We start from the raw sequence: 26,142 nt of genomic DNA, 5'->3' as shown, positions 1-26,142 counted from the left end.
CGAGCTGAAGTAACTGCCACCAAGAAAATGACCTTCCAGGTCAAGTACTTCAGATGGCAGGAATTCAGTGGCTCAAAAGGAGGTTTCATCAGCTGGGTGAGGACGACGTTGAAATCCCATGACACTGTAGGAGGCTTGATAGGGGGCTTTGACAAAAGCAAGCCTCTCATGAATCGAACGACTAAAGGCTCTCCAGAGATGGCTTTACCTTCCACACGATAATGGTAAGCACTAATCGCACTAAGGTGATTCCTTACTGAGTTGGTCTTGAGGCCAGACTCTGATAAGTGCAGAAGGTATTCAAGCAGGTTCTGTGCAGGGCAAGAACGAGGTGCTAGGGACTTGCTCTCACACCAAACGACAAACCTCCTCCACTTGAAAAAGTAACTCTTTTTAGTGGAATCCTTCCTAGAGGCAAGCAAGACCCGGGAGACACCCTCAGACAGACCCAACGCAGCGAAGTCTACGCCCTCAACATCCAGGCCGTGAGAGCCAGGGATTGAAGGTTGGGGTGCAGCAACGCTCCGTCGTTCTGCGAAATGAGAGTCGGAAAACACTCCAATCTCCACGGTTCTTCTGAGGACAACTCCAGAAGAAGAGGGAACCAGATCTGACGGGGCCAAAAGGGCGCTATCAGAATCATGGTGCCGCGGTCTTGCTTGAGCTTCAGTAAGGTCTTCCCCACCAAAGGTATGGGAGGATAAGCATACAGGAGGCCGGTCCCCCAATGAAGGAGAAAGGCATCTGACGCTAGCCTGCCGTGTGTCTGAAGCCTGGAACAGAACAGAGGCAGCTTGTGGTTGGTCTGAGAGGCGAAAAGATCCACCGAGGGGGTGCCCCACTCTCGGAAGATCTTGCGTACCACTCTGGAATGGAGCGACCACTCGTGCGGTTGCATGACTCTGCTCAGTCTGTCGGCCAGACTGTTGTTTACGCCTGCCAGGTACGTGGCTTGGAGGAGCATGCCGAACCGGCACGCCCAACGCCACATCCCGACGGCTTCCTGACACAGGGGGCGAGATCCGGTGCCCCCCTGCTTGTTGACGTAATACATTGCAATCTGATTGTCTGTCCGAATTTGGATAATTTGGTAGGACAGCCGATCTCTGAAAGCCTTCAGTGCGTTCCAGATCGCTCGGAGCTCCAGGAGGTTGATCTGTAGATCCTTTTCCTGGAGGGACCACAGACCCTGGGTGTGAAGCCCATCGACATGAGCTCCCCACCCCAGGCGAGATGCATCCGTCGTCAGCACTTTCGAGGGCTGCGGAATTTGGAATGGACGTCCCAGGGTCAAATTGGTCCGGATGGTCCACCAGAGCAGTGAAGTGCGGCAACTGGTGGAGAGGCGGATGACATCTTCTAGATTCCCGGTGGCTTGGAACCACTGGGAAGCTAGGGTCCATTGAGCAGATCTCATGTGAAGACGCGCCATGGGAGTCACATGAACTGTGGAGGCCATATGACCCAGAAGTCTCAACATCTGCCGAGCTGTGACCTGCTGAGACGCTCTGGTCTGCGAAGCCAGGGCCAGGAGATTGGTGGCCCGCGCTTCGGGGAGGTAGGCCTGAGCCGTCTGGGTATTCAGCAGCGCTCCTATGAATTCCAGAGACTGAGCTGGCTGGAGATGGGACTTTGGGTAATTTATCACAAACCCCAGCAGCTCCAGAAGTTGAATAGTGCACTGCATGGACCGGAGGGCTCCTGCCTCCGAGGTGTTCTTGACCAGCCAATCGTCGAGATATGGGAACACGTGCACTCCCAGCTTGCGTAGGTAGGCCGCTACCACCACGAGGCACTTGGTAAACACTCGTGGGGCAGAGGCGAGCCCAAAGGGCAGCACACAATACTGAAAGTGCCGTGCGCCCAGGCGGAATCTGAGATACTGTCTGTGAGCTGGCAGTATCGGTATGTGAGTATATGCGTCCTTTAAATCCAGGGAACATAGCCAATCGTTTTTCTGAATCATTGGCAGAAGGGTGCCCAAGGAAAGCATCCTGAACTTTTCTTTGACCAGGAATTTGTTCAGGCCTCTCAGGTCTAGGATGGGACGCATCCCCCCTGTTTTCTTTTCCACAAGGAAGTACCTGGAATAGAATCCCTGCCCTTCCTGCCCGGGTGGTACGGGCTCGACCGCATTGGCGCTGAGAAGGGCGGAGAGTTCCTCTGCAAGTACCTGCTTGTGATGGGAGCTGAAAGACTGAGCTCCCGGGGGACAATTTGGAGGCAGGGAGGCCAAATTCAGGGCGTATCCGCACCGCACTATTTGGAGAACCCACTGGTCGGAGGTTATGAGAGGCCACCTTTGGTGAAAAAATTTTAACCTCCCTCCGACCGGCAGATCGTCCGGTACGGACACTTGTAGGGCGGCTATGTTCCCGTGGATCCAGTCAAAAGCCCGTCCCCGGCTTTTGCTGTGGAGGCACCGGGGGCTGCTTAGGCGCACGCTGTTGACGAGAACGAGCGCGCTGGGGCTGTCCCTGTGCCTGACGAGGCCTTCGGGCCAGCTGGTTGTACCTACGCTTCGCAAAAGAATAGGGTGCAGCCTGCCGGGCCCGGGAAAAACGTCCACCTGTGGAGGTGGATGCTGAAGGCGCCCGGTGGGAGAGCTTGTCGAGAGCGGTTTCCCGCTGATGCAGTTGGTCCACCATCTGCTCGACCTTCTCACCAAAAATGTTATCCCCCCGGCAAGGGACGTCGGCCAGTCTCTGCTGGGTGCGGTTGTCCAGGTCAGAGGCACGCAGCCATGAGAGCCTGCGCATCACTATACCTTGGGCCGCAGCACGAGATGCCACGTCACAGGTGTCATAGATACCCCTGGACAGGAACTTTCTGCACGCCTTCAGCTGCCTGACCACCTCCTGATAAGGCCTGGACTGCTCCGGCGGGAGCTTCTCGACCAGGTCCGCCAGTTGTTGCACATAGGTCCGCATGTGAATGCTCATATAGAGCAGGTATGATTGGATGCGGGTCACGAGCATGGAGGATTGGTAGGCCTTCCTCCCAAATGAGTCCAGAGTGCGAGACTCCCGCCCCGGGGGCGCCAAGGCGGTATCCCTCGAACTCCGTGCCCTCTTGAGAGCAGAATCCACGACCGCCGAGTCATGGGGCAATTGGGGCCGCATTAACTCTGGGTCAGAGTGGATCCTGTACTGGGACTCTGCTTTCTTGGGAATGGTGGGGTTAGTTAAAGGTCGCACCCAGTTCCGAAGCAGTGTCTCCTTGAGGACATTGTGCAGCGGTACCGTGGAGGACTCTCTAGGTGGTGATGGATAGTCGAGGACCTCGAGCATCTCGGCCCTCGGCTCTTCCACAGAGACCACGGGAAAGGGAATGCTGATAGACATATCCCGCACAAAGGAGGCAAAGGAGAGACTCTCAGGAGGTGAGAGCTTCCTCTCCGGTGAAGGCGTGGGGTCCGAGGGAAGGCCCGTAGACTCCTCTGAGGAGAAATATCTAGGGTCCTCCTCTTCCCCCCCCCGAGTCCTCATCCTCGGTGTCGGACATAAGCTCATGTAGCTGAGTCCTGAACCGGGCCCGGCTCGACGTCGAGGCACCAGGGTCTCTGTGTCGTCGAGCGGTGGACTCCCGCGCCGGCGGGGATGGAGCTCCCTCCATCGACGTCGACGGGGACTCCACTTGCGTGGCGGTCGAGACCGGCACCGCAAGCGGCGGCGATGTCGACGGCCCCGGCGCCGGGCTAGAGCTCGCCGGCGCCACAGTCATCGGCGCCGAGGGCGCAAGCACCCCCGGCGCCGGCACAGCCTGGCGCATCAGCCCTTCCAGGATCCCCGGAAGGATGGCTCTGAGGCACTCGTCCAGGCCCGCTGCCGGGAAAGGCGGTGGGGTCGGTAGGGGTGTCGGCGCCAGAAGCTGCTGGGAGCCAGGAGACGGCACCGAGGTGCCGGAACCCCGATGCGTCGGTACCTCCACAACAGACGGAGACCTCTCCTCCCGACGATGACGCTTCGGCGTCGCCTCCTCTCCGATATCCGGATGCACCGAGGGCGACCGGTGACGACGCTTCTTATCTTTCTTGCGATGCCCGGCGCCGGAGGGCATGGAGGAGGAGGAGGTCGATCCCCCTCGGTCTCGAGGTACCGGGTCAGACAGGGTTCGGTCCCGTGGCCCACGAGCTGAGGGAGTGACCGGGGCCGACTGCCCACGCGGCCTCTCACCCCCACTCTCACCGGAGGACCGGCGGGCCGACGGGACCTGTTCTCCTGGGGTCGCTGCCATCGGTGCCGATGTCTCGGGCATCGATACCGGTACCGAAGGGCCGGGCGTCGATACCGATGCCTTCGAGGTCGACGTCGAGGGGCCGGCGCAAGTTCCAAAAAGACGGTCCCGCAGAACTTGCCTCGCAACCTGAGTCCGTTTCCTTAGACCGAGACACAGAGAACACGACTTGATATTGTGCTCCGGCCCGAGGCACTGGAGGCACCAAGCGTGGGTGTCGGTCTGCGAGATCGGCCGGCCGCAGCGACCACACTTTTTAAATCCACTCGGGACCTTCGAGGACATCGACGGAAAAATCGCGTCGGCGAAGTCAAAGTCGTCAATGGTGGCTGAAATCACACCACGAAAAGAAAACGACCGAGCGGCCACTAGGCCGCAACGCGGCGTCCCCGCTGGAAGCGAGGGAAAAAGGGAGCGCGTGCTCCACACGCGCAGGGTTTTTTTTTTTTTTTTTGAAAAAAGAAGCCGGGCGGTAACTAGACCGAAAAACTAAGAAAACTAAGAAAAGGCGCGATCGCGTAAACGCGATCGAAAATCCGGCGGCTGAAAAAGAGAGAGCGGTTCGAAGCACGACTCTCTCCAGACGCGGAAAAAAAGGAACTGGCGGGAGCGGTCGCACACGGGCGGGAAGACGGCCGCGCATGCGCGGTGGGCGTGCCCTGCGTGCCGACCGTCCCGCGAAGCTTTTTTCCGGTTGGTGGGGGCTGCCGCGGACGTCACCCAGTCGTGAGAACAAGCAGCCTGCTTGTCCTCGGAGAACCTGCTAGGCAGTAGTGAGATGTGAATGTGCGGACTGATGACCACGTTGCAGCCTTGCAAATCTCTTCAATAGAGGCTAAGTAAGCCCCTGACGCAGTCATGGCTCAAATTATGAGCCGTGACATAGCCCTCTAGAGTTAACCCAGCTTGGGCATAAGTGAAGGAAATGCAATCTGCTAGCCAATTGGAGATGTTTTCCGATGGCGACTCCCCTCCTGTTGGGGTCGAAAGAAACAAACAACTGGGCGGACTGTCTGAAGGGCTTTGTCCGCTCCACGTAAAAGGCCAATGCTCTCTTGCTGTCCAAGATATGCAAACTGCTTTCTCCAGGGTAGGTATGAGGACGGGGAAAAAATGTTGGCAAAACAATTGACAGGTTCAGATGGAACTCCGACACCACCTTTGGCAAGAACTTAGGGCGAGTGCGGAGGACTACTCTCTTGTGATGAAACTTATATAGGGTGCATACACCACTAAGGCCTGAAGCTCACTGACTCTACGAGCTGAAGTAACAGCCACCAAGAAAATGACCTTCCAGGTCAAGTACTTCAGATGGCAACAATTCAGTGGCTCAAAAGGAGCTTTCATCAGTTGGGTGAGAACGACGTTGAGATCCCATGACTCTGGTGGAGGTTTGACTGGGGGCTTTGACAAAAGCAAACCTCTCATGAAGCGAACTACTAAAGGCTGTCCAGAGATAGGCTTACCCTCTACACGGCGATGAAAAGCACTAATCGCACTAAGGTGAACTCTTACGGAGTTGGTCTTGAGATCAGACTCTGACAACTGTAAAAGGTATTCAAGCAGGGTCTGTGTAGGACAAGAAAGAGGATCTAGGGCCTTGCTGTCACACCAGAGGGCAAACCTCCTCCATTTGAAAGAGTAACACCTCTTTGTGGAATCTTTCCTGGAAGGAAGCAAGACTCGGGAGACATCCAGGCCATGAGAGCCAGAGACTGGAGGCTGGGATGTAGAAGCCACCCCTCGTTCTGTGTGATGAGGGTTGGAAAACAGTCCAATCTAGACGGTTGTTTGGAGGACAACGCCAGAAGAACAAGGAACCAAATGACGGGGCCAAGAGAGCACAATCAGAATCACGGTTCTATGGTGTTGCTTGAGTTTCAGCAAAGTCTCTTCTACTAAAGGTATGGGAGGATACGTATACAGAAGGCCTGTTCCCCAATGTAGGAGAAAGGCATCTGACGCTAGTCTGTCGTGGGCCTGAAGCCTGGAACTGAGGGACCTTGTGATTGATCTGAGTGGCAAAAAGATCAACCGAGGGGATGCCCCACGCTTGGAAGATCTTGCGGGCTACTCCCATTTTCAGTGACCACTCATGAGTTTGCATTATCCTGCTCAACCTATCGGCCAGACTGTTTACGCCTGCCAGGTTTGTGGCTTGAAGAAACATGCCGGGACAGTGAGCCCAAAACCACAACAGGACGGCTTCCTGACAGAGGGCGAGATCTGGTGCCCCCCAGCTTGTTGGTGTAAAACATGGCAACCTGATTGAATCAAAATGATTTGGTTGGACAGCTGATCTTTGAAAGCCTTTAGAGCGTTCCTCTGAAGACCTTCTTCCTGAAAGGACCAAGCTCCCTGAGTGTGAAGCCCATCTAAAAGAGCTCCCCACCCCAGGACGGATGCATCCGTCGTCAGCACCTTTTGTGGCTGAGGAATTTGGAATGTACGTCCCAAGGTCAAATTGAATCTAATCATCCACCACTGAAGGGAATTCCAAAAGTCAGTGGACAATAGATTACATTCTCTACATCCCCCACAGCTTGATACCACTGGGAAGATAAGGTCCACTGAGCTGATCTCGTATGTAGACGTGCCATGGAAGTTACATGAACTGTGGAGGCCATGTGCCCCAGAAGTCTCAACATCTGCCGAGTCGTGATCTGCCGAGACGCTCGAACTATGGACACCAGGGACAGGAGGTTGTCTGTCCTTGTGTCGGGAAGATAAGCTCGAGCTGTCTGAGTGTCCAGCAGAGCTCCAATGAATTCCAATTTTTGGAGTGCGGTGAGATGGGACTTCGGATAATTGATGACAAACCCCAGTAGCTCCAGCACCCGAATAGTCATTCGCATGGTCTGTAGAGCGCCTGCCTCTGAGGTGCTCTTCACCAGCCAATCGTCAAGATAAGGGTGCACATGCACTCCCAGCAAGCGTAGTGACGCTGCTGCTACTACTGCCAGACACTTTGTAAACACTCTGGGCGCAGACACCAGACCAAAAAGCAATACACGGTACTGAAAGTGTCGCGTTCCCAGCCGAAATCGAAGATACACACACATCTTGATACTTCCAGCTCACAGGAAGTATCAAGATGTGTGTGTAAGTCCAGAGAGCATAGCCAATCGTTCTTCTGAATCATGGGAAGAAGTGTGCCCAGGGAAACCATCTTAAACTTTTCTCGAACCAGAAATCTGTTCAGGCCCCTTAGGTCTAGGATGGGATGCACCCCCCCCGTCTTTTTCTGCACAAGGAAGTACCTTGTGGAACGGGTTAGACCACTTGGGCCTTTAGAAGAGCGGAGAGTTCCTCTGCAAGTACCTGCTTGTGCTGGGAGCTGTAAGAAAGAGCTCCCGATGGGCAATTTGAAGATTTTGATTCCAGATTAAGGGTGCATCCTAACCGGACTATTTGAAGAACCCACCAGTCGGAGATTATAAGAGACCACCTTTGGTGAAAAAGTATCAACCAGCAAGTCGTCTGGTACGAACACTTTTATTGAGGCTATGCTGAACTGGAGCCAGTCAAAAGCCTGTCCCTTGCTTTTGCTGGGGAGCAGAATGGGCCTTAGACGCACGCTGTTGACTAGAACGAGCGTGTTGGGGCTGAGCCTGGGCAGGCTGCCGAGAAGCAGGAGTGTACCTACGCCTAGGATAGGAATACGGAGCAAGCCTCTCCCTCCAAAATACCTCCTAGATGAGGAGGCAGTATTAGAAGGCGCCCGGTGGGAGAGAGAATCCATAGCATCATTATACGTCTTGATCTGATCAACAAGATCCTCTACTCTTTCACCAAAAAGGTTGTCCCCCCCAGCAAGGAACATCCGCCATTCACTGCTGGACAGAATGATCCAGGTCAGAGACACGCAGCCACGAGAGTCTGCGCTTCACTATACCCTGAGCAGCGATCCTGGATGATACATCTAAAGTGTCAAATGTACCCCTGGCCAGGAACTTTCGACAAGCCTTCTGCTTCCTGACCACCTGGCGAAAAGGCTTGGCCAGCTCCGTAGGGACTGCATCGAGTCCCACAAGTGCATGCTCGTGAAGAGCTGGTATGACATCTTGGCGGCGAGCATAGCAGCCTGATACGTCTTCCTCCCAAAAGAATCAAGAGTTCTAGCTTCTCTGCCTAGGGGCGCCGAAGCATAGTCTCTAGTACTCCTGGCTCTGAGAGCGGAATCGACCACCGTGGAATTGTGGGGTAACTGGGACCTCATCAATCCAGGTTCACCGTGGATCTGATACTGGGATTCAGTTTTCTTCAGGACCACAGGGACCGACCAGTTTCGCATAAGGACTTCCTTGAGTACCTTATGCAGAGGAACTCTTACAGTCTCTTTAGGCGGAAAAGAATAATCCAAGACCTCGAGCATCTCCGCCCTGGGCTCATCCTCAACCGCCACAGGGAAGGGAATAGCTGTAGCCATTTCCCGGACAAGAGAGGAAAAAGACAGACACTCCGGTGGAGATAGTCTTCTCTCTGGCGGGGGGAGGGGGGAGGAGGATCAGAAGGAATCCTAAAGGACTCATCCGAAGAAAAGTACCTGGGATCTTCCTCGGACTCCCACGAATGCTCCTGCTCAGTGTCGGAAAAGGCCTGTATCAAGGTACGACACAACCTGCCTCGACGCCGAGGAACGATGTCCTCTATGGCGATGTCAAGAGGCCAACGCCTGATCCAACTGCGGCAAAGCTCCCTCCACTGACGTCGAAGGGGAGTTGACCTGGGTGGCAGCCGATGCCGCAGAAGGACCAGACACCGATGCAACAGATGGTACAGAAGGCGCAAGCACCCCCGACATCGAAGCTAATGTCCCTCCAGAAGTTTTGGAAACAAGGCCTAGATGCGCTCGTCGAGAACCGCCATCGAAGACAACTGCGGGGTCTGTGGAACAGGCGATGTCAATCTGTGGCGGCTCGGAAGCAGGCATCGGGCTGCTAGGAGACCAACGCATCGGGCACCTCCTGTATCGAGGAGGAGTGATCCCTCTCGGCGCCGACGCTTTTCAGGTGCAGACTCTCTCAACGCACTGGAGCTCCCGGTACTGTGCGCTGAAGGACAACGATGACGGTGCTTCTTCGCCTTCACTCAACGCCAGTCATCAAGAATCCTCAGTATCAATGAGGACGTGGAATCCTCATGTCTCCTAGGGGCCGGGTTCGACGAAGGTCAGTCCCGGGGGGGGGGGGGGGGGGGGGGGCTGCATAAGAGGAGGCCTTAAGACAGGTGGAGACCCACTCGACGCCTCACTGCTCCCAGCTCGATTTGGTCTTTCAGCAGCCATTACCCTCTGCTCCCGACGTCGATGCTCCTCTCGATGTCGACGCCAACGACCTCTGTACAGATGTCAAAGGACCAGACTGAGCCCCAAAAAACTTCTCGTTGGGCTTTGAGATGCTTGGGTCCGTTTCTTCATACGAAGACACAGACTACAAGTGGCTGGGCTATGGTCGGGCCCAAGGAACTGGATACAACAGGCGAGAGTATCAGTACCTGAGATGGTGCTGTTGCACCAAGTACGTTTGAAGCCGCTGAGTGTCTTAGATGACATGGAAGCAAAAACAGCTTCAGCGAAAAAGACGTGATTGTGCCTGTTAAGAGAAAAAAAGGGCACAGAAAAAAGGGAATAACCCGGCCGCGTCGAAAACAAAGGAAACTTTAAAAGGGGACAAAGTAAAAGAAACTACGGGAACCCTTTTTGTTTTTAACTGTAGAATTGTAATAAAATAAAGAAAAAAAAAAAGCGAAAAGCAAAAAAAAAAAAAAAAACTCGCAAATACTCTTTCCTGGGCCTGAGAGAAGCGCAGAAAAACTCTACTGCACCTCAATGCGAAAAAAAGAAAACTGAGGCACGCTCACGTGACGGAAAGTCGTCCACGCATACGCGCCAGAAGGCTCTGACAAAACTCTAATTTTGCTGGTGGAAAACTTTCCGTTTCCTGAGCCAACGCGAACGTCGACCCACATATGAGAACAAGCAGCCTGCTTGTCCTCGGAAAAAAATTGAGAACATTACAATGCCTTTGTATCACTCCATGGTGCGACCACACCTCGAATATTGTGTGCAATTCTGGTCACTGCATCTCAAAAAAGATATACTGGAATTAGAAAAGGCGAAGAGAAGGGCAACAAAAATGATAAAGGGGATGGGACGACTTCCCTATGAGGAAAAGCTAAAGCGGCTAGGGCTCTTTAGCTTGGAGAAAAGACAGCCAAGGGGAGATATGATAGAGACCTATAAAATAATGAGTGGAGTGGAAAATGTAGACATGAAGCATCTGTTTACTCTTTCCAAAAATACTAGGACTAGGGGGCATTCAGTGAAGCTACGAAGTAGTAAATTTAAAACGAATCTTGGAAAATGTTTCTTCATTCAACGTGTAATTAAACTCTGGAATGTGTTACCAGAGAATGTGGTAAAGTCAATTAGCTTAGCGGGGTTTAAAAAAAGGTTTGGACAGCTTCCTAAAGGAAAAGTTCATAAACCATTATTAAAATGGACTAGGAGAAAATCCATTGCTTATTTCTGGGATAAGCAGTATATAATGTTTTGTACTTTTTTGGGATCTTGCCAGGTATTTGTGACCTGGATTGGCCACTGTTGGAAACAGGATGCTGGGCTTGATGGACCTTTGGTCTGTCCCAATATGGCCATACTTATGTAGCTCTACTTGCCCTAGAGAAGGCTATTTTTATGTTATAAGTTTTTAGAAATGCTGAATATTTTAGCGAACGATATGACTTTCAAACCTCAAACACTATCACCAATCTAAAAAAAACAGAAAATACGAGAATATTAATGTGTGAAAAATAAGTAAAAGCATGAGGACGATACCTTAATAATGCCTATTTGCTTGAAGTAGTCAGCCACTGCCTCAATGGTAACATTCTCCCCAAGGCCTTGCACAAATATGGTATTATTGTCAGAATTGTCCTGTTCTGCAACTGCAAGGGAAAATTAGATAATCAGATATTTTTTTGTATCAGCTGCCCTTCTGTAACCATGGTGACATTTATAGCCCTAAAAGGTGAAATTAGGCCTTACCTGCTAATTTTCTTTCCAACAGATCCTCCAGACCATTCAAGACTCTTGGGTTACGCACTCCTACCAGCAGAGGGAGACTGAGAACACTAAAACTTCTTATACAAGTAGCCTGTGCAGACCTTCTACTAACCAGTAAGACAGTAACAAAGCAGAGGAACAAAACACCTCCACCTAAACAAAACCACTGAATCCACACTCAGATCTCCTCCCCTTAAGACGGGGGAATTCAACTGCAGATGGGCACAAACGGTACTACAAACTGCCCTTAGTAAAACTCCAGGACCCAAATCACAGGAGCTACTAGAAATATCAGCAACTTAAGTCTAAAGAAAATCTCATACTGAACTGTCCGATACACTGGGTGGGCTCCTGAACGGTCTGGAGGATCTAGAGGAAAGAAAATTAGCAGGTAAGGCCTAATTTCACCTTCCTCAGCAATCCTCCAGACCGTTCAAGACGCTTGGGACGTACCAAAGCAGTAAATACATCTAAGGGTGGGATCTGCGAAGCCCAGAGAACAGGACTGCAGCTCCAAAACTGGCATCCTCCCTTGCCTGTACATCCACTCTGTAATGTTTGACAAAGGAATGCAGGGAGGACCACACCGCCGCTCTACAAAATGTCCACCGGTGGAACAAAACTACTCTCTGCCCAAGAAGCCGCCATCCCCCTAGTGGAATGTGCCTTGAGCCCCACTGGCACCGTACGGCCATGCAATATGTAAGCCGAAGAGCTGGCATCCTTCAACCATCGAGCTATAGATGCCTTAGAAACAGCTGCTCCCTTCTTGGGCCCCCCATGAAAGACAAATCTGTCTGAAGACCTGAATTCCTCCGACCTGCGCAAGTAAACCTTCAACACTCTGCGCACATCCAATTTTGCCAAACGACGCTGAGAAGCATCCCCCGTCCGGTCCCCCAAGACCGGCAACGAAATCACCTGATTGACATGAAAGGAGGATACCACCTTAGGCAAAAACGAAGGGACTGGACGCAGCGAAACCTTTTCCTTAGAAAACCATAGAAACAGAGGCCTACATGAAAGAGCCTGAAGTTCCGAAATCCGGCGAGCCTGTCGATATAGCTACCAAAAAGACCACCTTCATAGTAAGGTCTTTTATCGAACAAGACTCCAAGGGTTCAAAAGGAGAACCCGCCAAAGAATCAAGAACGATATTAAGATCCCACTGAGGCACTACCGGCCGCTGAGGATGAAACAACTTCACCCCCTCAAAAAAACAGACCACATCCGGGAAAAGACGCAACCGACCTGCCCTGCACCTTACCCCGAAAACACGCCAAAGCAGCCAGTTGCACCTTCAAAGATGACAATGAAAGGCCCTTCTCAAAACCATCCTGCAAGAAATCTAAAATGCATGACACAGAAGCTGTCGAAGGGACACATGCGGTCCCCACACCAATCTTCAAACATGCGCCACACACGCACATAGGCCAAAGACGTCGCTCTTTTGCGAGACTGCAGCATCGTCTGAATCTCCTGAGGGGAAAACCCTTTCCTTCTCAACCATTCCCTCTCAAGGGCCACACCGTAAGAGAACAGAGCCAGATCCGGCATGACAATTGGACCCTGACACAACAGCACCGAGCCCCCCAGCCGCAGAGGCTCGCCTTCTAACAAGCGCATCAGATCCCCGAACCACGGCTGACGCGGCCAATTCGGAGCCAACAACAACACCGGACCTGCACGACATTCTACCCTCTGTAGGACTCGACCTATCAAGGGCCACAAGGGAAACATGTACAGCAACACCCGCTGAGGCCACGGAAGGACCAACACATCGATCCCTTCCGCTCGCGGATCCCGACGCAGACTGAAATACCGAGGAACCTGAGCATTCTGTGCCGACGCCATGAGATCCACTACTGGCATTCCCCACTTTAGAACTATCTGGTCGAACACCGACCGGTGCAGAGACCATTCTCCGGGGTCCAACACGTGTCTGCTTAGAAAATCTGCGTTCACGTTGTCCACCCCAGCCATGTGCGCCGCCGAAATCTGCACTAGATGCCTTTCCGCCCAACTCATGAGCAGAGCCGTCTCGATTGTGGACTCTTTGTACCGCCCTGCCGGCTGACATACGCTACCGCTGTCGGACATGACTCTTACCGCCTTTCCGACCACACTTGAGCGAAACACCAACTGAGCTAGCCGAATCGCCCTCGTCTCCAACCGGTTGATAGACCACTGAGCTTCCTCCATTGACCACCGCCCCTGCGCAGACCGACCGAGACACTGAGCTCCCCAGCCCAGCAGACTGGCATCCGTTACCAGACTCACCCACTGAGGAGGTTCCAACGGCATGCCCTTTTTCAGATAGGCCGAGCACAACCACCACTGGAGACTGCGCTGAGAAGCCCCCCTCAATGGCAACCACAACGCCAAACTGTGTACCTGGGGAGACCACTGGGACAAGAGCCGCCTGAAGCTGACGCATATGCGCCCTGGCCCATGGTACTACCTCTATTGTCGCTGCCATGAGGCCCAGAACCCGAAGGTACATTTGAACAGTCGGACTCTGAATGAACATTAACAGCCGGACCCTGCTGCTGAAGAGAGGCGATCCGAGAATCCGGCAGAAAAACACGACCCACTGCCATGTCAAACCGCACTCCCAAGTACTCCAGACTCTGCGATAGGATCAACTGACTTTTGACTACATTCACTACCCATCCGAGCGATTCCAGAAACGTGACCACCTGAGCCGTCGCCGCAACACTGTGAGCCCGAGACTTCGCCCGGATCAACCAGTCGTCCAGATATGGATGCACCTCAATTCCCTGCCTCCGCAAAGCCGCTGCTATCACCACCAATATCTTGGAGAAGGTGCGTGGAGCTGTTGCCAGACCAGAACTGAAAGTGCCTCCCTAAAACAGCAAAATGAAGGAAACGCTGATGGGCCTCTCGAATCGGCACGTGCAGATACGCTTCCGTGAGGTCCAGTGACGTGAGAAATTCTCCCTGACGAACAGCCACTATGACCGAGCGCAGAGTCTCCATGCGGAAAGATGGCAACTTGAGCGCCCCATTGACCCTCTTAAGATCTAAAATGGGTCGAACTGGTCCTCCGCCACCACAAAGTAAATGGAATAACAACCCATTCCCTGCTCGTGCCGAGGAACGGGTACCACAGCTCCCAACTGGATTAAGCGACCCAGAATCTCTTGAATAGCCTTTAACTTGACTCGAGAGTGACAAGGAGAGGGAAGAAACAGATCCGGCGGCGGGTGCTCGAACTCGAGAGCACAACCGTCGCAAACGACCTCCAGCACCCACTGATCTGAAGTAATTTGGGTCCACCCCTGATAAAACAGACAAAGTCGCACCCCGACCTTCACCAGAGGCTGGACCCGCACACCTTCATAAGGAGGACTTACCATTTCCAGCACCTTCGGAGGAGTCCCGACCTCCTCGACGACCCCCTCGAAAGGACTGCGTCTGCTAGAAAAAAAAACGGCTTTTAGGAGATACAAATCTGCCCGGCCTGTACTGCCTCGCATCCTTAAACCGACCTCTAGCAGAACCACCTCGACTAGCCGCCTCAGGCCGTAACTCCGGCAACCGTGAGACCTTGGTATTCCCAAAACCACTCATCAGTTTATCCAAGTCCTCTCCAAACAACATAGAACCTTTGAAAGGTAAAGAACACAACTTTGCTTAGAGGCCGCATCTGCCACCCAGCCCCTAAGCCAAAGAGCCCTGCGAGCCGTCACCACCAGAGCCATATTCTTAGCCGAAGCCCTTAGCAAATCAAAGGGTGTCCGCCAAAAACGAAGACCCCATCTCCAATTTGGCCAGGTCCTGAACCAAACCAGTCCTATCTAACGCAGGTTCATCCAAGAGCTTCTCCGCCCAACGGAAACAAGCTCTGGCTACCAAGCCCCCACACACAGAGGCTTGCAAGGTCAAAGCCGACAAATCAAAGCTGCGCTTCAGAACGGACTCTAGCTTCCTATCCTGAGGATCCCGTAAGGCTGTACCACCATCCACCGGAATGGCCGTAGCCTTAGTACCTGCCGTAACCAACCCATCCACAGTAGGTGGTTTCAGCAGGGCCAAATCTTCCGGAGGCAAGGGATACAGCCGCGCCATAGCCCTAGACACCTTACAAGCAGCCTCGGGCATTCCTGAAAAACCATGGCTCTAATGTCTGAATTCATGGGAAAGGAACGGGAGGCTCTCCGAATCCCCTTAACCAAGGGATCTACCTGGGGTCCCTCCGCAGAGGGAGTGGCCGCCAGAGCAAACTTCAAACTAGAGAGCACCTCATCAATGAGCTCTAACTCCTCCTCCTTATGAAAAATGCGAACCACTGAAGAATCTTCCCCAGGCCTTAGCCCATCCTGATCCTCAGACTCATCTAAGAGATCCTCCTCTCCTGAGTCACTCCAAACCTCCGACCCAGGCAGAGAAAGTATCTCCATAGGCTCCAAAATATCCACCCGCGGGTGCTTAACTCCCACTGAGCTAGCAGCCTCCGGGGAACAAACAGCCTCAGAGGGGCCAGCTCTCCAGGCATTATACAAAGACCAAACAAACTCAGGGAGGAAACCAGCCCCCCCCCCTCGCTGCTGATGCCCCAACAACACTTCCCGCAGTCTCCGTGACGGACCCCCTCGCTCCCGAGGTGGCAGGTCCACCGCGAGATCCACGGCTAAACTAGGCGCACTTCCTGCTACACACGGGTCCCCCCCGCGCTTGTACGGAATGCGCGGCCAAAAGGACTGCGCTTCCCGCCCAAAACAGCTCCGTCGAGGCCAACTCGGGACGCGAAGCCAAAATGGCCATGTTTCCCGCCAAAATCGGCCCCGCCTTTGCCAGCCCGGAATGTGCGGTCAAATCGCTGCCCAACACCTCCGCGGACTCAGGGGAAAGCACGGGGGCAAGAGCGCTGACAACGTAGGCTCCCCACAAAATTTACACTGGCCACCTTTCACTTCAACGCCGCGCTTTGCGCAAAACCGACACCTCGCCGGCTTAGACATAATGGCTGCGAACACAATAAAAACAAACAGTTGCTTTGTGCTCTGACAGACTAATAGGCAAAACCGGACCTAAGGCAAGAATGCCATTGAAGACGTTTTATCTCTGGACTGCCACAAGAACGGCCAAAATAGCCGCCTTTATTTTATTATTTTTTTTTAAACCTCGTTGCTGATGCCTAAACGTCTCAAGGGTACAGAACGAGGTCTGTAGCCGAGATCAAGCCGTCCTCCAGAGGAAGAGCACGGGGGGAGGGGGGGGCAACCGGGTGTGACACCCCACAGGGAATAAGAAGCCCCTTAGGACTTGCACCCTGTAATAGAGATCCAAGTGTAGGTTCTCTAACATTTACAACCCAACCTAGAAACCCCAAACGAGCCTACCAGACTGAGTACAGTGCACAGGCTGCACACATCTACCCTCTGCTGAGACTGAGAAAATACTGGTTAGTAGAAGGTCTGCACAGGCTACTTGTATAAGAAGTTTTAGTGTTCTCAGTCTCCCTCTGCTGGTAAGTGACCATATGTCCTGTAAATACCAGAAGAAAGCTAAAATGAAATATGAGAGGCTTCAAGGCAGTTGGGAAAGAAGGGAAGACATGAATAAAGCATGCCTGCTAAGGCAGCAGAGTGATTGGGAGCTTGGTAGACAGGACTGTCCCTCAGAGAATATGAGAGAGCTGATATAGCCCCATGGCATCTGAACAATCTACTGTATGCCTATAGAGAAGGCTTCTTAAAGTCTGAAAAAGAAAACACTGTATAACACTACAGCCATTGAGATTGATTGTTAAGTTCTTAAAACACTGTATAACCTCATAGCCATGGAGTAAAATGCTTGAAAGGAACTAAGATATTATGGTCAGAATTGCAAAGTACCAATCAATTGACTCTTAGACAATGTAGTCCTATGCACCAGGGAATGAGAAAGACAGAAATTTACTCTAGCCTGTAGAGAAAGTTTCTAAAGTTCTTAAAACACTGTATAATACTACAGCTATTGAGGAAAATGCTTGACATGAATTATATTATGATAATATGTAGATTTTCCAGCAGGCAATGAAAATGACTGAGCACCAGATAAAACTAGTGTTAACAGCCCCGTGATACATAGAAAGTTAAAACAAGAAAAGCTTATTATATATCCGTATATGAAAGGAGCCCTTTCAACCAAATATTGCCTGCTGATGTGATGTGCATTTTAGAATACGCCTTTCAGCACATACAAAAGTGTACACACCTTGGAGCTGAACAGCTCTATGAACTGCAGCCTTACCTTCAGCAGAGAGATCCCCGACTGATAAGACAGAGGGAGAAACAAAATGGCCGCTGTTCGCGCTACTGGCCCTGTGGCGATCGTCGACAGCGTGCCCGACACCTGCGAACAAGCGGAGCACAGCGGAACGGCGAAGAAACAACAGCCGGCGAAAAAGGCCCCGAAAAACTGGAGGCAGCCCCGGACCCGAAGAAAACCTCAAAGGGAGAGCAAAATTTACACGTTCCGGCTGCGTGAACTGCGCGACACTGACCGACAGCAGCTCTTCGAACTTTCCAGCCATATCGGAAAAAACGGGAGGCCGTGCTTACACGGTTCGCGCCTTTTTCTTTTTTTCCGTTTGTTTAAACTGCCCCCGCCAAAACGCAAGAAAATGGAGGAAATTAAATCTGACGATAAAAATCGCTGTTTAAAGTCACAGACACTGAATTATTTTCTTCTGTTTTTTTTATCATAACTCCTCAATCATAATAAAACACTGGAGCTGCCTGCTCGTTAGAAGTCTGGGGAAAGAAAGGCTTCCTTGAATTTCCTTTTATTTAATTCTTTTAAAGCAGCTGCCTATTAAAAGTGGCTGCCTCTCCCAAAGACGGTACACCTTTCCAGAGAAAGGGACGGCCCTTCCCTGCTAAGCCAGGGAGATGGGGAGGAAGGGGGGGGGGGGGGGTGGACTCGAGACACCCGAGTTTAACACCCCAGAGGCTGTCAAAGAAAGAAACCCTGTCAAGCCTCTAAATAAGATTCCAGGCACAGAAGAATTATTATAAATATCTGTAATATCTTAAAGAGAAAAGGAGAGAGACTAATGGGCTAACTTCCTACCTGCTGGGAGACTGAGAAAATACTGAGGCTAAGGTCACATGGCCAGGGCTCCTATTGGCTCTCTAGAGTCAAGAGTTTTTTTCTCAGTCTCCACCTGCTGGTAGGCGAGCACAACCCATTAGTCCAATCCTGGTCCGGTCCGGAGGGACGCTAAGGAATACAAGTTAGTAGAAGGTCTGCACAGGCTACTTGTATAATAGACGTTTTAGTGTTCTCAGTCTCCCTCTGCTGGTAGGCGTGCATAACCCAAGCGTCTTGAACGGTCTGGAGGATTGCTGAGGAAATAATAAATTAGAGTTAAACGTGTATCAGACAGCTGTAATAGATAAGGGTTGCTTCTTGAAACTTGCATTCACAAGCTAGTGCTATCAAAAATCTAATGTATACAAGTTATTTCTACAAATATTTCCCCACTTTGCAGAATGTTGTAAATTGCTACAGATAGGGACACTTCATGTTTGAGAGAAAACAGCAAGTACTATGTAAGGTAAGTGAAGTTGCTTACTTTTTGTAGACAGCAGAAGAATGCAGCCATACTCGATGGTGGTATCATAGTGATGTTGCCGGTGTACCAGAACTCTCTCTAGGCTCAGATGTCTAAATTTCTGTGAGCCTGCACAGTGGATCCTGCACTGCCAGAGTGCCCCTTCCCCCTCAGTCTATTCCAGTGCAAAATAGTTAAGATTCTTTTGTTTCTTTTTTATTTTTGTTAGAGTGCAAGATGGAAGAATGCTACTACACTTACCCTGTCACCTACAGAGAACCATCATAACAGGTAAGCAACTTTGCTTTCTCTGCAAACAAGCAGAGGAAAGGCAGGCACATTGATTCCCAATCAGAGGGCCATCATATCATGGGATATATTTTCTTCTCGTTTCTTTTTTGAACAACCCACACATGGTTGGCTGTAACAGATACTGGTCCTTTAAAATGGTGAAAAACTGGTTTGCAAAGACGTACTCAATACTTGTCCAAAAACTGCATCCTATACAGAAGGCTTGTCAGACATTAGTGCTAAGAAAAATTATATGGAGTTGACTGGCAGCTGAACAGATAATCAGAGGTTGTCCTAAAGCTTGCTAATGATGATACTTAAGATCACAGTTGACAAGCTCCAAAATATCTCTGGAGGTGGAACTTTAGCTTCAGTACAGTGGAAGAAAATTCAATATACCTAGGTGGAGAGGGTAAGTTTGGAAGCCTGGATTATTGGGATATAAATGACAAACAGTTAAGATGTTATATATTCTTTGGTAAGCTGAAAGTTAAGACAGAAGGACTTGTCTACAAACCAGAGTATGCAGAGAAGTCGCGACCTATGAGGTTTTGAAAGGAACACAGAGCAGAATGGATTGGTTTAGATGAAAAAAAAAACCCACAAATTTGGGTGATTTCTCAGAACCACTGTGTCATGTAAGAAGTTAGATATACGGAACTCACTTAGCCATCACAACAGCAAGAAGAGTATCGGCAACACTAACATCCAGTAAGATTCTTTTGCAGAAGCAGTTCCCCGTGTTTCAAAAGATACTCTAAGCTGAGCACCACATTGAGGTCCAAAGGCAGGGGAGGGATTTTAATGGAGATTTCATATTCATAAGGCCTCTCATGAGCCTCATGATTAATAGATATTCTCTACACACGATGGTGGTAAACTGAAATGGCTGACAGGTGAAGCTGAACTGATGGTTTGAGACTAGAATCTGACATGAGAAGCAGCTAAGGAAGAAGAGAGCAGACAAAAGATTTTGGCAATGCTTCTCTGTCCAAGCACCAAATCTGGTCCATTTGAATTAAGATATTCTGGTTACTGGTTTCCTAGCAGCAGGGAGGATGTCTAAACTATGGTGCAACTGGGAGATGATCACTGTACACTCCACAGCCAAGATGAGGAGAGGCTTTTAAGTTTGAGATGCAACCCCGATGTGTTAACATGGGAAAACCCTGATATGTAAACAGCGTGGGTTAATGCCCCAGGGGAATGGGCTGATCCTTTGAGAGGCTGGGACAGCAAAAAGCGAAAGATACTTACCTGTAGCAGGTATTCTCCAAGGACAGCAGGTTGATTGTTCTCACATGTGGGTTGACGTCTGCATAACAAGTAGGCTTTTTGCTAGGTAAAAAGTGCAACAGTTCTTGTTGTGGTGAAAAGGATTCTAGTTATTGCAAAACAGAAATGCTGGTAATGAACTTGGAATTGATATACCACAGTCTTTAAATTGAGCACTGCTCTTTCTAGGAGGGCTGTAGATATATGCTTTGGAAGTTTTTGATTTGTTTCAGAGTTGCTTCCGATACCAATGACTGGTAAGGTATTTACTGGTTCTATGTCCTGGCACTGAAAAGACTTTCACAAGGGTCCCCACACTGTCTCCAATACTATTTAATGTCCTAAAGAGATTGCAATTCACTGGAGAATATTGTGAACCCTATCACATTATTAGTTAAAATACCTGATGTCAAGTTTGAAATCAAATTGAGTAGACTTGTGTCTGAAGTGGAAAACTGGGTAATGCTATATCGTTTGAAACTTAAATGGTGAAAAAAAATACAATTCTTATGGTTAACTCCACCAAGACTAGTTATTCCTTGCCAACTTAGATTAACAGTTTATCAGAAAAAAGTTAAGAGATTTTTCTCTTGAAACTCATGCGAGTAGTTAAGATATAACCTTTGTGGTCTTAAGAATACTTTAAGAATTAGACATTTACTTCTGTTTAAGGATTTTCAATTACTAGTGCTATTGTTACTCCAGACTCAATTGACTACTGTACCATCGTAATGGTTGTTTGAGTTCCATTGGTTTCCAATATGAGCAATATGGACTTTTAAAATTTTTTCATGTTTCAATTGCTTCCTCCATTGTTAAAGTGCCCAGGATGTCTATAAAAATTTCACTTTCCTGGTACAAAAGGGATTAGGTATAAAAAGATTAGATCAAATCTCTTCCTTTTCAAACAGCTAAATTCTGGAACTCTATAAGGCTTGGTTCAAGGTAGGTTGAAAATGTTATTTCAGAAAGCTTTTAATTTAGTTGATATTTTTACTTTCATTGGAATCTTATTATGGCGTTACTATTATTCCAAGAGTTGACTAGTCTTTTTATCCACAGTGAACGGCAAAGGTATCTAAGCAGAAAGCAAGTTTTACTATTGTATTGTATATGGAGAACATATCTCTCTATTCTGTCCATCTGAAGGTGTCTTGAGCTCCGTTATGAGTCTTACAGGATCTGTTGAATTAGCATTTCCACAATTTTTCAGGGCCACACAGGATTGCAAAATTAACTGGTAACCCTCATTATTAGAAGACATCTGGTAGGTGGTGAAAGTAGCACATTTTGATTACCTTTTGTTAGGACATTCCTCTGCTGATGCATCTGGAATCAGGAGAGCCTATGAAGGAAGCAAGAAGCATGGTACCAAATCCCACAGATCGTAACTGGTAAATTATACACAGAGAATATTGTCTTCAGCATGAAAGCGAAGGAAAGCCATCTCCTCTCAAGGGGCCCAAGGAGGAAATGGTGACTGCCGCTAAACTGATAGTATTTGGGTCTCCTGAACTAGGAGTATAGGCGTGTCTGCCTGAGGTTCTGTAAAACAGCCACAGGATCCCTCACAAATCACTTCAGAAGATGTAGAAGTATGAAGATCTGCAACTTGCTGCCAGAGAATGTGGTTATCGGTGGTTAATATATCTGGGTTTAAAAAAAGGTTTGGACAACTTCCTGGAGGTCCAGTCTGCTATTGGGGGAAGGCACTGCTTGTTCCTGATATCAGTAGCATGAATCTTGCTACTATTTGAGATTCTGTCAGGTACTTGTGACCTGAACTGACCACTGTTGGAAGCAGGATACTGGGCTAGAACCACTGGGTCTGACCCAGTAAGGCTAATATGATTGTCTGATGACTCAAAGGGAAAGGCTACAGAGGACCTGAGATACGGGGCATTCCCAAATAAGAAAACCTCTGATTCTTTGCCAAAAGACCTCATGAAGAGAAGACACAGACGGCTTTTTCCATTTTTAGTATCTAGATAAGGAAAAGGTATTTTCTTGCATAGGTTGTTTGCACTGTGGAATTTCAGTATCATTGGCATTCATTTCATCCTTTTTTTTTTTTTTTTTTTTTAATTTGTGCTTAGTGTTATACACTGCAATTTCAGTTTGGCTCAGCTGCTAGTTGAATGTTCTGTCTGACATTAGGGGGGAAAAATGCCCATTTGGGTATTAGTGATGGTTGGTATTTGGTAGGTCAACCTTTACCTCTTGCAGATGGCCTTCAACAATCCTGGCATTGAATGGACCAAATTTAGACAATGGTGGCTGGTGACCACTTGATTCCAGGCTGCAGTAAATGCCTACATCATCTGATGCAGATTATCACTTGGATATTTCCAGTGTTATTTCATGCTACAAAGCTCTCAACTGGAATCAAGTAGCTGCAAATAGTATATTTAAACCACTTTGGTTGTATCCACAGAAAGGCGGTATATCAAATCCATAATCTTTTGCCCTTTTGATGACAGAGGTGTCCAACTGAGGGAAGAGATCGTGGATTTCTTCCACTCAACTGCCCTTGCTCAATGGCATGGGGCATAGTCATCCTAGAATATGCAGTCACTTGGAAGAAGTTTCTCTATTGATGGAATCATGCACTTCTGCAGTATCAATGTATTACTTGGAATTTACTGTGCCATTAATGATTTGTAGATATCCCAACACCGCTTGCTGTCATGCAACCTTGCATTCTTCACAAGGAAATCCTTACGTATGTGCAAATCTAGTCTCCGAAGAAGCACAAAGTACTTTCATCTTTCCCACATTGTGCCAGTCCATTTTGAGTACTGCTTTAACTCAATTGAAACTGTACTTCTGAGCCTCTATCTACATTTATTTATTTAGATTTTGCTCACACCTTTTTCAATAGTAGCTCAAGGTGAGTTACATTCAGCTAACACTGGATATTTCTCTGTCCCAGGAGGGCTCACAATCTAAGTTTGTACCTGAGGCAATGGAGGGTTAAGTGACTTACCCAAGATCACAAGGAGCAGCAGCAGGATTTGAACCGGCCACCTCTGGATTGCAAGACCGATGCTCTAACCACTAGGCCACTCCTCCACATGGGAGGATTTTCTCTTCACCTTTGCTTTGTCAAGAGCTTATCTGCACTACTCCAGACTTGATAATTTCAGCGTTTGATTTTTTTTTCCACAGTCCCATTGTCAGAAGCAGGTGGAGTCAGAGAAGAGCTATGATCGAGGGTGATAATTTGAATTCTTAACAGTAACCGCTAACTGGAAAGAATGTTTATGGCTCTGCAGCCAACGTAGTTACAGCCGGTGCCATCTTTTTACCATTTCCTGGCCTTGATATAACTGGGCCTGGAGTTTGAGCAGGAAGGAATGCACGCATGGTTCACAGCAAAGCTGTCTTTGGCAGGATTTGGCACTTTCCCCTTTAAAGTATGTTTCACTTGAGGTTTGTGAGAAGAGTGTCCACACCTAGCAGCAGATTGAAGAGACTGAAGAGGGGAGGGGGCAGTGTGGAACTCCCATATACAAAGCTTTCTTTGAGCCAAGGGAAAGCTCCAGTACATAGGCAATGACACCACCATTGGAATGTGTCTGCATTCCTTCTGCTTGTCTGTGGAGAATGGAACGAAAACCCAAGGGTGGTAGAATTTTATAGGCTGCTTTATGAAAATTAGCTCACTAAAGTTAAAGCAAGGTAAGGTATAGTTAGTGTTATACAACACAGCTACATACAAAAGTACAAAAAAATTTTTTTTTTAAAATTCCAGTGCTGCCATTTTCAAGTGTAGCTTACCAATATCATGCCTAGGAGCACCTTGTTCCCGGGATCCTCCTTTAGTACACATAGAAAAAAAAACAAAAACAAAGAAGTCAGCAGGAGCACACAAATCTGTCTGATCCACACAGTCCCAACACTATCCCCCCAAAATCTGCATTTAGATAAGCATAGGCCAGTGTTGGTACATGTGCTCAGAAGGCATATTACTTTCCTTCCAGTATTGGGAGGAACCTAACCACCAAACTTTACTACTACAGCCTTAGTAGTCTCAGTCTCCATCTGCGGCAGGAGGGCACAACCCACTCGTCTGGACTGGTTTGGAGAGCTGATGAGGAATCCGCATTTAAGCAAGCATAGGCCTATGTTGCAACATGTACTCAGAAGGCGTATTATTTCCTTCCAGTATCAGGAGGAACCCAACCACCACACTTTGCTACTAAAAAAACCTTTTGGAACACTGTACCTACATCTTTTTCCAGTGGCAGATGCATTTCATCTAGCAACTTTCATGTGGGTAACAAGCCTCCCTTCCATAACATATATACTAGCTAGGAAATGCCACTGCAAAATAGCTTGATTTGTAAGTCATGCCGACACTTAAGCCTATGGATGGTATATTCATGATTTCCCCGCTTTGACAGATACCAAAAAAATACCATAACTCACAGATTAGCACAAATGCCACATTTATACCTTGTAAGACCATGTCAAAAGGCCTCAGCTTCTATAAATCATGGTTTAAACTTTCTTCTTTTAAATTTGGCATATTGTTAGAAATTCTCCCATTGTTTCTCATTTGTGTACTTTTTTGCTTTAAACACATCAGAAAACATTCACCCATCTGTATATGCAGGGCTAGTTTTAAATAGTATCTGTACATCCCTGTCCACATCAGCAATCATGTTATGTTGCATTTAAATGAGTACTTACAAACTCTGGTTCAGATTCATACATGTAACAAAAACGTCCTTTTTCTTTTTTTTTTTTTAAAGAAAAGCCTAAGCCTGCATATGTCCAACACTGGTCTTTAACTAAACCATTTTTAATCATGTGTACACAACATGCCAAACCCTTTCCAATAATTCATGAGAAAAATTTAACTCTTAAAGCATGACGTGCTCATGTAACTTGAAATATATATAAAAATAAAAACAACCTTTGTAAAGTTCAACCATGATATACCAAATAACTATATGTTCTGAGACTCAAAACTTTATTCCTTTCTTATTTTCCATCCTGGCTGATGCCAGTAACATACTGTCTGACCTTTGCTCTGTCAAAAGCATGCAACTCAAATTCCCGCCCAAGGAGCATTGTATTTTGATTTAATTTTTTTTAATTAATTGCAAAATGGCAACCCAAAACACTCTTTGGAAATATTGCAACACAGTTCTGTTGAGGTTGCTAATAAAATTAGAGGCCAAAGATTTCTCCATAGCATCAACTCAGAAATAAACCTCCCCTCTATACAGGCTAAAGCATGAGCTCCTTTTGTTTATATTACCATTTATCATTGATCATTTAGTTTTTTCTCCCCTAATTCCATAAGAACACATGAAACATGGGTTTGACAAAAATAAAAAGCTTGGATTTTTTTTTTTTTTTTGAGTTTTAAACTCTTGCACTTACCACCGAATTTACTGAAGCCAACACGGTCACCACCACTGAGGAGATAAGTTAGAAGACATTGAAGCTGCTTTCCACTTCCAAGTGACACCTATTTTTTTATATTAATTTTTCTCTTTAAAACATGTCACACCAAACACTCTTTTATAGATACTGAAGAACAACTTGTCTTCCTGCAGACCTACACTTCTCCACCTCTCCTTGTATTCATCCTTAAATACATAGCAAATGTATGCGACACAAGGTATAGCCACATCTTGTGCTAGAAACGAGGTCATTTTCTTCACCACATTACAGGGATACATCTCTCGAGTCATCT

General features: G+C 48.6%; 1 protein-coding gene across 2 annotated transcripts in view; it reads right to left on the bottom strand.

Moving 5' to 3' along the window:
* Positions 1–26,142, bottom strand: part of FUS (FUS RNA binding protein) — a 100,109-nt gene that overhangs the window by 33,641 nt on the left and 40,326 nt on the right. For both annotated transcript variants that reach the window (XM_030208809.1, XM_030208810.1), the window contains exons 7-9: positions 25,827–25,861; positions 24,213–24,251; positions 11,075–11,184 (exon numbers count right to left, since the gene is read on the bottom strand). In XM_030208809.1, coding sequence (XP_030064669.1) covers positions 11,075–11,184; positions 24,213–24,251; positions 25,827–25,861 — 184 coding nt within the window. The remainder of the gene's footprint in view (positions 1–11,074; positions 11,185–24,212; positions 24,252–25,826; positions 25,862–26,142) is intronic.

This window comes from Microcaecilia unicolor, chromosome 7, assembly GCF_901765095.1.
Source record: "Microcaecilia unicolor chromosome 7, aMicUni1.1, whole genome shotgun sequence".
Taxonomy (NCBI): Eukaryota; Metazoa; Chordata; class Amphibia; order Gymnophiona; family Siphonopidae; genus Microcaecilia; species Microcaecilia unicolor.
Note: the sequence above shows the minus strand (reverse complement) of the source record. Positions and strands in the feature narration are given on the sequence as shown.